The sequence below is a fragment of the Vanellus vanellus genome, assembly GCF_965231255.1.
Source record: "Vanellus vanellus genome assembly, chromosome: 14".
Taxonomy (NCBI): domain Eukaryota; kingdom Metazoa; phylum Chordata; class Aves; order Charadriiformes; family Charadriidae; genus Vanellus; species Vanellus vanellus.
This window is the reverse complement of record NC_138919.1, coordinates 11,848,322-11,864,720: the sequence shown is the minus strand read 5'-3', so window position 1 is coordinate 11,864,720 and position 16,399 is coordinate 11,848,322. Positions and strand designations below refer to the sequence as shown.

The 16,399-nt window shown below is 51.4% G+C and overlaps 1 protein-coding gene across 1 annotated transcript; it reads right to left on the bottom strand.

Moving 5' to 3' along the window:
* Window positions 1-4,592: 4,592 nt before the first annotated feature.
* Window positions 4,593-15,652, bottom strand: SCNN1B (sodium channel epithelial 1 subunit beta; the record flags this gene model as incomplete). Its single annotated transcript, XM_082490813.1, has 12 exons — window positions 4,593-5,099; window positions 5,551-5,626; window positions 6,519-6,580; window positions 6,893-6,950; window positions 7,137-7,212; window positions 7,890-8,007; window positions 10,363-10,470; window positions 10,933-11,096; window positions 11,568-11,671; window positions 12,551-12,744; window positions 13,973-14,447; window positions 15,342-15,652. 12 exons carry the CDS (start codon window positions 15,650-15,652, stop codon window positions 4,734-4,736), a joined length of 2,112 nt encoding a protein of 703 aa, XP_082346939.1. The 3' UTR covers window positions 4,593-4,733.
* Window positions 15,653-16,399: the final 747 nt, after the last annotated feature.

The window sequence follows — 16,399 nt, the reverse complement described above, 5'->3', positions numbered from 1 at the left end:
CTAAGTATGCTTCCAACACTCCCACAGCTTTTTTCTTAGAAGAAAACTGGATGAAATACGAAGAGGGGCCAAAATTGGAATGCCAAAACTATTTTGGAGGGGAAAAAACATTTTTTTTTCCTCTTACCTTTATCTACTTCTGCAGTTTTCTCCTCTTCACCACCAGGTGCCTTAGGGGGAATAATTCTTTTCCTAGTGTCCATGTCTTTGCCTCTTCTTTCCTTAACTTGGTTCAGGCTGCTCTAATCAGTGTTCAGCCCCACCCACAAATCTTTCTGCTCTCTTTGCTTTTTGGCTGTTTTTTTTTTTTTTCCCCAGGCAGCCTCTGTCTTTTGGACAGCTGTCAGTTCTCGTCCCAGTGCTGCTGCATTTGTCGTCCTCCTTTTGGGACTCTGATGTGTTCTCCCCTGGGTGACTGTGTGCTTAGCTGCCGTGGCTGCCAAAGCTGCCTCTTTTCTAGGCAGTTCCATGTTTTGTTTTGTCACACCAACATATTTTCTGTGTTTTATAGCACACATGTAACGTGCTGATACAGGCTTATATTTTAACAGCGGTCTATTTTTTGAGTGAAATTGGATTCCTTTGCTGTTCTTAGCTGGACTTTGGTGATGTTTTACGGCCAAAACTGTAGTTCGGGGAGGTGAGGAGAGCAGAAGTGCTTTATAAACAGTTTTTGGGTTTTGTGAATTTTGGCACCTAAAAAAATTTCAGAGCTGGAAAGTAAAATGTTTTCTGCAATGGTTTTTTTTTTTTTTTCTTCACAAGGTTTTTGGTTAGATGTTTACTCTTTTGTTTCAGAGTACAAAGAGTCTATTAAAAACCCTCAAAAGAATGGGAAATTTGGTACTGCGTTGAGTTGGGACTTCTCAGGTGTCTCATTTGGCTGCGATTTGTGAAGCCTTTCTCCTGGAGAGCTCTGTGCCCAGCTCTGTGCCCGGTCCCGAGCAGAGCTCAGCTGAGTCTTCCAGCGGCTGCATTGCTGCTGCAGCAAGAAAAAAAACTCCTTTGTGCACATACAGTTACCTGCAATCAGTCCATTTGGGGAAGAGAGACAAACTGGTAAAGAGCTGAAGTCAAGTACCTGAGACACTTTCCATTTTTATTAGTTGTCAGACGCCCTCTATAAACCAGGAGTAACTGGAATAGTAAACTGTCTGTGTCCTGCCAAAGAACATGCTGTTCCACTTTACCCTCTGTGTGAGACGGGTGAATCTCACTGTTTGTGCCTCTCCCATCCTTCTCCTGCCTTGTCACTAGAAGGTGAGGATTTTTGATGCTGTTCTTCGCCTCCTGCTATTGCATTTCAGAGGGCAAATGGCCCGGGGCAGGCACCCGGCTGGAGCTGAAGGTGCGAGAAGCTGGAAGGTGCAGAGTGCCCGAGACCTGCTGTTTCTGTTCGTTACAGCTCTGTGGCAGCAGATGCTGGAGCCCACCCCAGGATGTCAGCAGCTGAGGTGCTGTGTTTCCAAGTGCTGTGGAGAAGTCTGGGCAAACAGCTGTGCCTTCCCCCTCTCTCTGCAGCCTGTCTCATTGCAGCGAGCTCCTCACGGGTACCACTGTTCCAGCAGCACAAGGAACAGGCTCAGGGTGACTGATTTGCTGTACAGAAAAGCATCTAATGTCTCTGCAGTATGTTTATGCTCGAACAGCTCTTTGGATTCCCACACAACTTATTGGTAGTGGTGTTGACAGTGGTGTTTGTTGGTGAGAGCGTGGGAATAGATGCCCAGGTGTTTGTTCTCAGCCTTCCTAGTGTTTTAAGCAATTGTTCTATTATGTCTTTTGCAGGGAGCAGTGTTTTTTCACTGTTGTGAAATCCTTTGGAGGTCTTTGTCAAGATAAGTATTAGCTTGCCTGCGTACATTGAACACTGAATTGGGAGGGGAGGGTGTCAGGTGCTTGTTTCCGAGTGCTGCGATGTGGGATGAAGTGCTGTCACTTTACAAGAACTCTCCTTTTTGGTAAAGGAGGCTGTACTGTGGGTTTATGGTGCTCAGGGAGGGAAGCATCCCTTTAGGGAGAAGGGAAGTGAGGAGTCGGGCAGGAATAGTCTAGGACAACTTTAAGAGCTGGATTCCTCTGTCTTTACAAGCGTCCTAACTGCCTTTCGGCTGCCCTGTCACTGCTCTGGTTGGTTTTACGTCCTTGCTAAGCTCATGCCGTACCCAGGGTGAGATGGTTTCCTTACAGAGCAGCGTGTTCGTGGGCTGTTGGTTGTTTGCTCTTGCAAACGAGAACCAGCTGACGGATAAGGGGCTGGGGGCAGCAGGTGGACTTGTTAAGAAGGTGCTCCCTGAATCTGGATTTTTATTCCTTATATCTTTTAATTTAGGTATTCTCTGACTACAGATGACTGTAAATTACCCCTATTTTTCTACTCCTCATCCCAATGAAGATCAGAGGTGAGTATGGTTGCTCACCAGCCCAGCAAGGCCGGTGGTGAGGGGGGAGTTCAGTATGTTGAGTCCTTTCTTAACTGTACCATTTCATAAGGAATCTGTTGCTGAAGGATGAAAGTGTCATCTCCCTCTTGCCCTAGGCTAGTGTAGCAAGTCTGTTGTTTGCTTAATGTACAAAAAATAGTCATATGTTGTCTCTGAGGCAAAACTTCCGGAGGAATTGTTCCCGATGCTGGAAAGTCTGTAAAGCACTACTAGTTGGTAGAATGAGTAGGAAGTTTTGCAAATGAAACTGCTCTGCCAAGTGGCATAGCATCAGCTTCTAAATAATCTCCTTATCTCCTGATTTTCAAGCAGTGGCAACTAAAATGCAGCCTCCAGCTCAGGAGGTCCATGAACTGTGGGCTGCCAGGAGGGTGAACCAGAGGAAGGGCTGTTCTGCACATGCCCTGGCTGGAGGTTTTTCCCTCTGCATCGTTTTCTGAGCACTGCCAGAATCAAAAGCCTTGGCCCGGTGGGTTGCTGAAGCGCTGCTCAAGAAGCAACGGCGAAACCTCTGCATGGTTTCTAAACCTGCTCTAATGTGTGGCATCCTGCACATGTTGAGCAAGATGTGGTGAGACTCCAGTCCCTGAGCTGAAACCCAGGAGGACGTGAAGGAGCACACCACGGGCAGGCACCAGGCTCTCCTGATCCTCACCCCTCTTTCTCAACAGCAGAAACCCCAAATGGGCTGAGAATGGGATTTCCAAAGCTGTTTCATTATTTAAGAATGTGAATTTGATTTTAAAAATGTGGTTAAACTTCTTGTTCTTATGATAACCAAGTTAAATTGGAAAATGTCTGTAAAAATTCAGATATTAGAAGTAATAGAAAACGAAAACTTTAGTTTAAATTGCTATTACTTTTGGAGCTAATCATAAATTTTTAAAAATTCATGAATCAAGTCATAAAATTAAGTCTGCAGATATTCTAGCATTATTACCTCTTAACTACCGCGGCAGTGTTAGAGCAGCTATACAGCGGTAATTAAGGGTTTGACTTTTTCAATGAATTTTAAACACAGAAGTTCCCCCACGCGGTGCAGCATCAGCCATGCCAGTGGGATCTCATCTGGCTGATCATCCTTGGTCCTGCTCGTGGTGGTTGTCAGCAACTAGACCCGCTGCTTCCACTGCTGCTGAGGGGAGATGGAGAGATCCTCGGCACCCCAGAGCACCGTGCGCTTGGGGAGCTTCAAGCGGAGAAGGAGCGTGGATGCCCCTCGCTGCCGCGGCTGCCCCCGCCACCCCGTGCTCGCACCAGGCTGGGCACCATGCCCAGAACATCGTGTTCCCGGTCGCATGATTTAACCACACGATCGTGTTTCCTCTTGAAGTTTTGCAAAAGTACTTCAGAAAGGCAGGTGCTGGTGGGTTGTGATGGTCTCCTGGGAAAGCTGGGGACCGGGTGAGCTCTCTGCATCGCTCAGCCCAGCCTCGTGGGGACCACCAAACCCTTCCAGCTGCGCCCATGTCAGGGCAAGCGCAGCACCTCCCCCTCGCAAGCCGCTGCCATCAGCCTCTTGCCAGCGCTGAACTGCACCCACTGCCAACAGGGAACTTAAAGGCAACTTTTAAATGTATTTATTGCCAAGAGTGGTACTGTTAAATGGCCTGGCACTTCCTCCCCGCTCCGGAATCTTTGCGGAGGCTGGAGTAGTTCTCTCCAACACAGCCGTGCCCACCTGCGGTGTGAGCATTAACAAACTCTGAGCAGCAAACACAGAGCATCTGGGGCTCCAGAAGCAAAGGGACAGTTTTCTTTCACTCTCTTTCTGTTGTAGTTGTTTTCAGAAGTCAGAAGCAGCTTGGGTCCCAACCCCAGGGTCCGACCCGCGGTGCAGCACAGCTGCAACACACACTGTGCTGTGTCTCAGCATCCGCCAGGCCACGGCCGTGCACCCGCCGTCAGGATGTCCTGGCCTCTCCCCAGCACCGCATGCCCGTGCCGATCCCTGCCAGCGCCGCCACAGCCCTCCCTCGGACTCTGCCACAGCCCTCCACAGGTGCCACCACCCCACTCTTCTCACTGAGAAGCGCTTCCCACCCGCGTGTTAAAAATAAACGGTGACTAATGATTACATAGCGATACTGATGTGTCGAAGCTCTACATACTAAAGGCAGAGCCTGACGCTGACTCTATGAGGTTTATGATGGGGTTTATTACTCAGAGCTGCTTCACAGTGAACAGTCTGGGAGGGGAGGGCAGCCAGGGCTTTTTAGTTCCTAATTTTGGTAGAGAGTAGAAGATTGCTCAGCAAGTGGCGAACTGAGCACGGTGACGGCAGCCTGCTCACTCGGTCTCTGCGTCGCTGTCGGGACCGAGGACGTCGAGGGGCTGGACGCGCAGCGAGTCGTAGTTGGGCGGGGGGGTGCCGGGCTCGGGGGGCAGCGCCTCCTCCCTGGGGATGGCACCCACATCCTCGTGCTGGAAGCCCAGGTTGGTGTGAGCTTCCACCAGCTCCGACACCGTCGGGGGCGCATCCGGGTACCGCGCCTGAGCCCGCTTCTGCTTCAGGCCTTTGCACCAACCGATGACGTTAATAATGGTGATCCACAGCGAGTCGATGATGATTTCCCCGAACTCGATGAGGCACAGCACCGAGCCCCCCATCCAGAACCCAAACTGGCCTCCCAGGCTCGACAGCAGCCAGACGATCTGCAGGGAGGAGAGCAGAGGGAGCCGAGCTGACCCTGGTGCCCGATCAGCCCCTACCCATCGCCCTGTGTGCCGGTGCCGAGCCGGGTGCTGCCCCTGCCCCCGGGACCTGCCCGCCCAGTCCCTCGCCTTGCGGGTGCTGCCCTGCGGGGGCTGTGCTCCCTGGTGCTGCTTCTCAGTGACCTGCCCCACGCTGGTGTCGGGGACAGGAGGTGGAGGGGAAGAACGAACTGGGGGCTGCGAACCGGCCGGTGGAGGTGGCTTTGTCCGCTTCCTCGCAGCAGCACTGAGGGACTCGGCAGATTATCCCGGTGAGGAGCATCTGCAGATCAGCCCCGGGGAGCTGAGCACTGCCTGTCTGTCTGTCCGGGGTGACTTGTTTGTGCGTCTGCTCACCAGGCACTTGCAGCGCGTTGCGGCACTGGGCGGAAAGGCAGGAATGGGCACTCACCGTCGTGGCGGCAGACTCCGAGATGGTGCGGTAGTTGTACTCCTGGAAGTAAATGTTCAGCTTGATGATGCCATTTCTGTAAGGGACAAACGGCAGCTCAGCACAGAGCCGGGCTGTGGGCGTCCCGCGCCTCCGCTCCAGGGGCTGCCCGTGGGAAGGGCTGCGCACAGCCCGGCCGGAGCCGCTCACGAGTCTCCTCCGCAACTTCTGCCGGGCACGTGGAAGAAGTTAAAAAGCGCCACTGGCTGTGAAGGGAGGAGATGCGGTTCTGAAGTTCCTCCTGAAAAAGCACTTGAGCACCTGGAAGCTTCTTTGGGGCTCTTTGCTTTGTTTTTCCCAACTGCCCTAGTTGGTCTAGAGGGGCCATCGCCCTCTCCTCGCGTTCCTGTGTGAGCGCACAGACCAACCACGTTACAGGGGGCTGAACGTGCACACATCAGCCAATATTCTGTGAAACCATTTCCTGCTCCTCTGTTGTTTGTTTTTTTTTTCCTTTGTGGAAAAACAACTCTTCTTTTCCCTTTTAATTCGGGGTTTAGGTTCTCAAAGGGTAACTCAGCAGTTACCCTAATTTTGGCGCATCCCTCCTACTGCTGCTGCTGCTGTTGGCAGATTCAGAGGAGTATGAAGGGATGAACATTACGACCCGGGAGCTGGACCCTGGCGGTTCGTAGCTCGAGAGCTTCCAGGCTCCTACATGCGACTGATTAGCGGGGCTGCAGTTAATGTCAATTTTAACTTAACTGCACGTTTGAGGTTGTCTGACCCAGTTTGTCACTATGGAGAACAGAGGATACGCATGAAGTGCGTTTCAGGTTTGCTTTATGTGTCTTCCAGGCAAACATGTGCCAAATCTCGTCCTCCCTTTGCATTAGCACACGCGTGCTCTGGCCCGGCGCCAAGGTCCATGTTAATCTAATGTTAACAGGCTCAATAGAGAAGATAAAGTGGTTGTTCCTTTCACTTACCTGTCCAGAGTCACATTTGTTGACATATCTCTTTCATAAGACAGAATATGGAAAATCCAGTCCTAGGAAAACAAAAATTATTCAGAACCGAGCAGAAGCATCATCTGTGGGCACCCGCTGGGGCAGGACCCCAGGGGAGTTGCAAGGGAGTTGCAGGACTTGGGGCAGGACCCCCAGGGAGGAGGTGCTGCTGTGGGGGTGTCCCTCCTCCCGTCTCATGCCCTGGCACTGGTGCGTGTTTGCACGCTGAAAATGTGTAATTTAGCAAAGAGACACTTGCTACCTGGACATTAGCTCTGAAAATACTGAGTGATTCATGTGGCTCAGAACAGGTCATTATTAATGAACGTTTCGAGACAAGAAATCGGCGTTACCTCTGAAGCTTCAGAGGGCCAGTCTGCCATGGAGATGGTCATCTTATACTGCGTGTCGCTGGAGAGAGGAAAGGAGAACATTGGTACAGAAGTTTCCCCTCCTCTGAAGCCACTGGAAGGTCAGTTATACAGAAAAGCAGCCCCGCGTGATTTGCTGCCGTTTCAGAAAGGTCAGAATTGATGGGAGACGAAATGCAGGATCCCCTGCACCTTTACAGCTGCCAGAAATGGCGAATGTACTTACTTGCACGTTTCCTTACAAGAGTCAATACAAATCTGTCTGTGTCTTATACTTGATCTCAGTGACGAATAGCAATATGCTGTTTGGTGAAAACAAAAAAATCAAAGCATCTGTTTAGGTAAGGACCCCACTTACTGGTTTATATCAATTTCATTCACTACAATAAATATTTCGGGATCAGCCTGCTCCACAGGTTTGCTGCCTTCCCCTCTAAACTTCATTTCCTTGAGAAACTCGGGCAAAGCGGTCAGATGATTTAATAATAAATTAAAAATAAATTTACATTTTCTGAAGACAGTTTCTATAGAGTCACCTTGCCCGGTGCCAGCGCTTTCGGCACAGCCCTGGCCAGCTGCAGGCCGTTCCCCCCACCCCCATCCTCATCCTTGCAGGAGCCCATTGCCCCTGCTGGGGCCAGTTTGTCTCTGGCCACTTTTTCTCTCTCCAGGCGTGGAGCATCACCCCTTTTCCTCTTCCCTTGGTACCCAGCGGCTCCCGTTACACCCCCTGCCTGGAGGCAGCCATCCGGGAGAGACCTGCCCTGGGGCAGTGTGGAAGCCGAGGCCCCTCAGCCCATGGCCTGGACCAAAATTTTGCCCCTTCTCCCCGGCGCTGACCCCAACGGGGGGATCGTACATAGGCCAAAGCCGTTCACCTGTTGCATTTACAATAGCAATAAACTCGCGTCCGCTCCCGCCCCTCCTGCGAGCCGGGACCCCGGGAAGGCAGTGCAATTAGTTTGGTTCCTGTTCTTACCCCAACCTGGGTCATCTTCGTTATTGCAATAATTTACCCCTTCAGGTAAAGGAAACATATAGTGACCGCATCCGCAGATTTCAATCATGTGATTTTGGAAACAAGAGCGCAGGCAAGCCTGAAAAAGGGAAGAGGGAGCTGCTTAGACGTGGGCTGAGCCCCCCTGCTCGCCGCTGTGCTGCTGGAGTCTACGCTGGCTCCGAGGATGACTCGGCTCCGAGGTGTTTTCTCTCTTTTGCATCGGACAGATGATTTTGTGGCCGCACACAGAGTAAGGCTGAAGCTGCAGAGTGCTGCCAGAGCCCATCTCTGCACGATGGCGTGATCCCATCCTCCAGCGTGCACCGAGCATCCCAGGCGGCACGGCAGGCTCTGGGAGCCCGGCACAAGTCACGCTGGCTTTACAACGGTGAGAAGAGGCGGGTGGATAAGCCGCCACCTGTGGAGCTGCACTGCAGTTAGGGTTTTCTTTATGATGCTTTTTTACTGCTGTTTCTCCAGATTTTAAGGTACATCCTCGTTGTGAGCCGCCTGTGGGTAAGTCACCTCGCAGGAGCAGAAGGGAGCTCAGTGCCTGCTCCCACTTGCACAAGAAACTGCTCATTTTTTAACTATTTAGGGCTTCGTGGAAGTAATACAGAGTTTCCAAAAAGGAATAAAAATGTTCTGCTACACCCATCGACACTGCTGTTGTCTCCAGGCTTTATACGGCATACTGACAAGGGGCAGGTTTCCCCTTTAAAGCCGGGACTCTAAAAATACTTCAACATAAAGAGCAGGTTTGAGAAAACCGAATTATCCTATCTGTGCATCTGCTTCTCTCCGTGAAAGGATTGCAGGCGCAGCTCTGGCAGCCCGCGAGCCGGGCTGCGGCGCTGCCATTAGCGCAGTGAGGCATGAAGTTAATCATCTGAGATGGGAGCGGGATTCTGGATGAACAGCGCACAAAGCAATAACAAAGTCTATGAAAAGATAATTAAATTTAACAGCTCCAGCTCGGTAGAACAACCAGAGAATTTGTGTGTGATGCAAAATGCTTACAGAGTTCAATGCGATCGGGGAGTGACAGAAAAGCCCGATTTTGCTGAGAGGTCTCTGAAGTGACGTGAATTATGTGGACGTAGAACCCCAGTCAGCGTTTAGCAACTTCTAAGTAATAATGCAATCATTTCAAGTATTTGCTTAAACGTTATACAAGCACCTTAAAAAGCAGGGTAAAGTGGTGCAATTGTTATAATTATATAATGGCAGAAATACAAAAAAAAACCCAAGCAACCCTGCTGGACCAAAGCCCTCCCACCTGTCTGGGGTGTATTCTTCAGGCTTTTGTAAATAACCCCCAAAATGGTTTGGATGTTTTCCTTTTTGCCAGATCTCGCCCTCCAGAAATGCTTCTCCCTCGTGTTATAGCCTGTTACAAATTAACCAGTGCTCAATGCTTACGCTATATTTTTCTACAGATTCAAGGTTTACAAACACTCAACTTTCTCATCCCAATTTTGAAGGGAAGAGAAGGCAAAGGTCCGTCTTCGTTTCCTATGCAAAACAAGCAGGCCTTTTCAGGGTGAAAAATGCCTTAAAGAGGAAAGGACTCATCACCCTGGGGCGCCAGCGGTCCCCAGCGCCTCCCAGTGAAACCAGCGCCGGGTGGGACGGCAGCGTTCAGTCTCCTTGGCCGGCGCTGTGGTTCTGCCCACCGAGCCCAGGCAGTACCCGACCGCTGCCTGACGGCAACCGGGGCTGCTGGAGGAGCCAAAAGGGGGGAAAACCGGAGAACCAGCAGTTTTTAAGGGACCAAAGGGCCCAGGCGCACCCTGCTCCGGCTTTGCCTGGTTTTCAGGACGTGTGGGAACCCTCCGCTTCGGGGAGCCACGCTCCGAGGCGGCAGGGTACGAGGAAAGGACCAGCATTAAACGGCGCTCGTACGTGGAGGTAAAAATATCCGCTTTTTTGTCTGCAAATGAGCTGGTAGGTCAGACGCGGCAGGGTCCCGTGTAACACCGGATCCTGGGAGGTGTGCTGTGTTCCGGCTTTTGAGAAAACGACAGGAATGACCGTTTTCATCCCTCTTAAAACGAAACAAAATTCATACCCGGCTAAGGGAACAATAACCGCCGGTGCCCCTTCCAGGCTGTACGAGCTGTTTTGGTGTGAGATTGAAAACCGAAGATTACGCTAAACTGTGCTGCCTGCCAAAGCAACGTTCCTTATCTTTTGATGCAAGTTTTAATATCTGCATCACTGGGTCTTGCTCCTGCAATACACAGTTGTTTCCACTGGATCTACCGGGATAGTTTCCAAACCTGGGGTTACTCAGTGTTCAGACTCCAGTGTGGGTTAATTACCAGAAAAGAAGGTTCCTGTACTTGGGTTATGCTTTCTACTTTATCGTGGCTGATGCTCCACTAATCCCGCATGCTAGTCAAAGATTTTATCTGCCTTTTCAGCTTTGACTGAAAAAAATGTGGTTTACCTGTATGGAATAGGAAGTATTATATTGGCTATAGAGATTTTTTACGGGGACATCAGACCCGTTCATGGTGCAGTCACTGTAGGGATAGCCCATCCGTTCCAGTTCATCCTGAAAGAAAACCGAAAGAGCAAACTTCAGTAACTAGCGCTCCTCCCCAGGTCCGTGGTGCCCGTTTTCTAGAGACTCTGTAATTCCTGTATTCCCTGATAGCTTTGAAAAAAAAAAATCAAAGCATCGTAGGTGGCAGAGCCGAAAGAGATGCAGCCCGTTCCCCGGGGCCGGATCGCGGCAGATGAGGGTGTTCAAGAGCAGCATGTTTTAGCAAGGCACCTTCTGACATGCTAAAGGAAGAGGGAACAATGACCTGAGCTCAATATTTAGGCTTCAATAAAGCACTTTGCCAGGACAGTTACATAAAAGTCTCCATAAACGGTTCCAGCCCACAGCTAGCGTATACCTTGACTCTTTCGGTTTGAGCCAGTTCGGCCAAGACTTAAAACAAACTTGGTTCCAATCCCATCAGATAACATTATTCTCAGACAATCTGCTCTAGAGGAATGCCACACATACCACTAACACGCCGATGGAGGTTTCCGTCCCGGCCATTGCATAGATACCCTGATCCTTAAGGAAGGGGAAGCTCTTCTGTTGATGCAGCATGAGCCTGGCCCCGGCAGCGGATGACAGGTAGGGGATGTAGTCCTGCTGACTGATGTCCAGAATTAACTTCAGCCCTGGGACACCAGACAAAACACTCAGAACAGGAATTGTATCGAAACGTGAGTCTTGGAGAAAAAAGGGGAGTCTATTTTCTTCTCGCGGCGCACAGAAACCTCCGTTCTTTGGGGGAGAGCCGGGGCCTGGCTGTTGTAACAGCCCTGCATGTGCCTAAATCCGCGTGATGGCGAATGCACAAGATGGAAATATCTGATCGAATATTCAGACGTTGCCTCAGATATTTTAGCTATCCAGATGTTACACTTCTTCAAAGTAACATCTGAAGTCACGTTACTTGTTTCTGTGTGGCACATTTCCCTTTTGGGGGGATTATCCCGTCCTGGAAAGGTTCCCCCCTGCTGTAGTGCTCCAGACACACAGAAATGGTAAATCTGTTATATCTGACAGAAATGGCCACCGAGAGACAGAATAACTCCCAGCACTTCTGCTCCTTTGCCTCTCTCCTCCACAGCAGAGCTCTCACTTACCAAACTCGGCTCCGGGGTTGGAAGAATTCAAAGCCTCTTCTTCCATGCCCCAGTTAAAGATGTAGCAGTTACCGTGGTCGGGGTGATAGATTTGGGTGAAATTCCTGAAAGAATCATGCACATAAACCCATGAATCTCAGGGAGGACTAAAGGGTCATAGAAGAATGCATCTGGTAGGACTGGTGCTCGGTGGTTAGGTCCGGGATCCACTTTAAATGGCTTCGTTTGTTGAGTGGCTCTATAGAAATTTCAGCTGATGTAATTTCAATTTGCTGTTGAAAAAAAGCAAAGCGACGTACTGGTGCGTACTGAGACACAGCCCCCGGGGATAACGCTTTGTCAGAATGTAAAGGAATCGCCTGTCACACAGATGAGACAGAAATAATTGCTTGATCTGAGCTATGGTAACAGGTTTTGGCTGGTGTTATATCTCGTTCTTTGGTGATAATTCTCTGTCGCTGTTTGCAGAAGGGGCGTCGCAGAAGGGGCAGGAGCCCTTTGCAGCCTGCCGTGCTGGCGCGCACTCGTGTGTCTCAAAACTGGACACGGAAATTGGGCGTTCACAAGAAATAACGATGGCTAAAATGCATTTCTCAGAACCTTGCGTAAAACCAGAGGGGGCTGTAACTGGGGGCTGCGCTGCTGTGCCAGGGGTGCGCTGACTCAGCACCTGGGCTGGCGGCTGGTTATCACTAAATACCCTGGGAAGGTCCCACGGATGCTGTTAGTCTCGATATGTCATGAGCAAAACGGCCCATCCAAAACTAAAACTCAAGCCAGCGCTATCCCAAAATAACCCGTTTCATCCATGATGACATCCAGAAACCCTCTGGGAAATGTTTTTAGAGTTAAGGACCAGCAGAAATCTATTTATTAACTGATATATACCTTAAAAAGAGGAAAGAAAAAGGCTGTCGCGCCTTTGGCATCGTGTACCATTCCTGATGTGGCAGAAAAGGGCAGGGAGGTCGGCGTGCACCTACTTGTAGTTGCAGGGTTCGGCCCCATAGAGACACGCCAGGATCATGTCTTCTGCCTGGTAGCCCATCCTGATTCTCTCTTGCAGCGGGACTTTGGAGAGGATGCTCGTGGACTGCAGGATGTACCACTCGGTCACCGCCTGCGCCGCGCTGGTGAAGTTCCTGTAGGTGCAGTTCTCGGAGCCCTGATGGCTGCACTGGGGACACACAGCAGGCAGGTCTGAGTGTGTCCGTCGGGGGGACGGGGGGACAGCGGGAGGGACGTACGGGGTGCACCCCCTGTCCCTGCGCGCTGTGCTTGATGCCAGCCCTGCCTGCTGCTCCCGGGGGAATGAAGGAGGCATGGCCAGACGGGATCTGCGGAGCCGGCTGTCACATCTGTATGTGTTTACAGACGGGTGCCTCCCCAGGGAGATTTTCCAGCTGGGCAGACTCTCCATCTGTCCCAGCGTTACCTCCACAAGCTTACAGAGAATGCCACTTTTTGGTCAACTCTTTAAGGCTGGAGTTGCCCCAGCTTCCAAGGTCTGGTCCTTCAAGCCTCCATGGGAGCGAAGGGTGGGGGAGTCATGACACCAACCTGTGCCTCTGCCCTGAGGACCGCAGCAGAAGGGGGGCAGGGGCAGTAGCCGCAGCCTCTCCCCGACATTTTGGGTGCCGCACCCACGGAAGAGGTGAAGGTGGCAGGGAGCCTGCGTGGAGCACCTCTGCCCCAGCCCTGCCCCGGGCTCAGCCTGCAGCAGGGCTGCGCTGGGCAACCCCAGAGGATGTGCCGCATTGTCCTCTGTCCTGCGGGGACACTCCACTGACCAGCGCTGTGCACAGCTCAGTTGCTGCCCGCTACCGGCCAGCATTTCCAGCATCCCTCTCGCCAGAGGCCGACGGACCTGCCGGCAGGATCCCCTCCGTACCTCTGATGCGGTGTCAGGCTGCTACAAGCTGTCGGTCCCTTTTTCCATGAGGCACCTACTGATCACACTGATGTTACGCAGCTACCTAAAATTCATCCCAGACTAACTTAACATGGCTCCTTGCTGGGTTTCCTTTCATTTAGGGAAGTATATTTAGGGTATGATCCTGCTGCAGGCCCCATACGCAGAAATCCAGCAGCTTCAGCTGTGTATCCTGCAGGGGATCAGGCACCCCTCGGAAATTTAAAAAAAATCTTAAAATACCTCTGTGCTGCCTTCCTCGAAAACCAAGCAAACAGCTCTGTAGCATTGAAATAACACGCCATAACTTGCAAACTGCCCATGGGCTCCACGTGCCCTGTACTGGCGCAGCCGGACCAGAGCCCTGAGGCAGGGCGGCCACGGGCAGCTGGTGGGGAAGAGACACCGATCTCCATGCTGATTCCCTGCCGAGGCGCCCAGCGCTGCCCGTCCCTCATCCCTCCCCGGCTGCCTCCCATGGGACCCCTCTCACCAGCTTCACTGCCAGCTTGTACTTCTTTTCTTCCGATGTCACGTTGGCTGGGGCAGGTGGAGCAGCCGTTTGGTTGCTCGCAGCAGTTTGGTTGCCCTCAGCAGCTTGGTCGCCCTCAGTGGTTTGGTTGCCCGCAGCAGTTTGGTTGCCCACAGCAGCTTGGTCGCCCTCAGTGGTTTGGTTGCCCTCAGTGGTTTGGTTGCCCGCAACAGTTTGGTTGCCCGCAGCGGTTTGGTTATCCATAGCAGTTTCGTTACCCACAGTGGTCTGGTTGCTCTCAAAGATGTCCAGGATGATGGGATTGTCTTTGTCGTGCTCGTCGATGAGGACCAGGGGTATCTGGTGCCAGAGCTCCAGGTCAAGCGGTGGGGAGGTGTTGTCGCTGCTGTTCCCCGGCGTGGGCTGCAGGATCCTCTCCAGCGCCGCTTCGATGAGCCTGTCCAGTTCTTTCAGCAGATGCTTCACCTCTGAGTATCTGCAGGACAAAGAGCAGTTACCAGGTGGTGGGGACGTGCAGCAGCTCGTTTGCCATTTCACCGGCTTGGACCTTCCTGGGGACCTTGGATCGCTGCCTAAAGATTTACTGGAGAACGATGGGAGCCTCCATGCAGAGCACGGCCAGCTCAGATATGGGTATCTCAGAAGCCTCCAAAGGGGTGGAAAGCCATCGGGAAGATAAACAGAGAGTGCTGCGGTGATGAACAGTGCTCTGGCAGCGCAGAACCGAATGGGTTATATTTCAGTAACTCACTCCAGTTTATGCAAAACATCTCTAGCAAGCAGAGAGAAAAAGAACCAAATTCCTGTGTGTTGGTCAAGAGCATCTTGCCTTGGGCTACACTGTTGCATGGATATAAATTTGAAGCAACAAAAATCAGTTACTCCTCTGAAATTACAGTCGAGTTTTATACCATTGCAGCTCCCAGCAGATACTACTGTTTAACCAGCTCTTAATGGCCGGAGTGTAAGCGATAAGAGGTACACACACAGCGAGGAAGGAGAAAGAAAGGGATTGTGGGGAAAGATCGAGAGACTGATTTTGGTTGTGACAAGGGAGTTGAACGTCGAGTTTTCCCTGAGCCAGGGAAAGCTTGCAGGGAGGCAATAACCACCATTAGACTAACTGATACAGTAAGGAAAACCAGGCAAACTCACAGGCACACGGACCCTCCTCTGGACCTGAGCCGTTCACCCCTATATTATTGTTCTTTATTTGGTTTTTAGTGCCACTTTGTCAGTCAAAGGATCATTTTCATTGATGCTCCTAATGTGATATCTGAGACAGGAATGGATCCACAGTACCTTTTGCTAGCGCCGTAACTGAGGGCGTTAATGCACGACCAGGGAAATTAGGTAAAGAAAAACTTACTTGAAAGGGTTGGCATTGCAGACCGTCACTGCTGGGAACTTCATGGTCTTGAAGCCAATAGAGAGAGATGACGTGACGTTATAGGAGAGGTAGGTGTTGATGAGGATACCCCACTGCCAGAAGACCAGAGACGCAAAGAGCAACGTTAGGAAGAACCAGATTAATTTCTTCTTTGGCCCCTCTTTGATGATGCGCTTCGGGCCGTGGGTGTTGGTGTTGTCGCAGTACCAGACCAGCAGCTCCTTGTAGGTGTAGCCAGGGCCCTTCTGCAGGCGGTGCAGCGCCCGAATGAAGTACTTCTTCAGGTTCATGCTGCTGTCTGCAAGAGGGAGAGAAGACATCAAACCATCTATTTTGAGAGGCAGGGTTTGTATTGCGCCAAGGGCGCTTGCATCGTCAGCAAAGCAAAGCTGACGTAGTTACGTGGTGGCACGACCGTGGTTTTATAACCCGGGAGAAACTCAGAGCAGATGTTCTGCAGGTCAGACCGTGGCAGTGAAATGGCACAGAGCCCCTCAGCTCCTGAGAGGGTACGAGGGGGAGGTTTGTGCTTTGCAGTTCCAAGAAATGGTGAATGTTTTTGTCACATCCCTTCGGGGATCCGTTCTGGCCTCACGGGAGTTAAATGACTTGGATGTTGGGACATGGCTGTGCCTGCGGTGACTTACCGAGGACCGGCCCCCCAGGCCCTGCAGGTGTTGCAGTAAATAACAAGATGACTTTTTAGGAAGTCGGTGTTTTGTGTGCAAACTGGTATGTCTCTACCATCGTCTGAAACCTTTGCCAACGCTAGATGGACCAAGCGGTACACACGAGCTGGTTTCAGGCAGAATTCAGTCCAACGGTGTTCAGCGTTCGAGCTAATACAGAGCTTAAGGCAATTTTTCTTAAAAGTAAAAAGCATTGCAGTGCACCAGGCTATCGGAGGGGGCAGGAGAAGAGGACCTGGAAGCCGCAGCGCCTTTCCCAGGACCAGGAATGCTGTTCAGTGCTGCTGCCCGCCAGAGGAAGGAAAACGGATTGGGTTTTTTTTCACCAAATTCCTCTGTCTTTCAGAT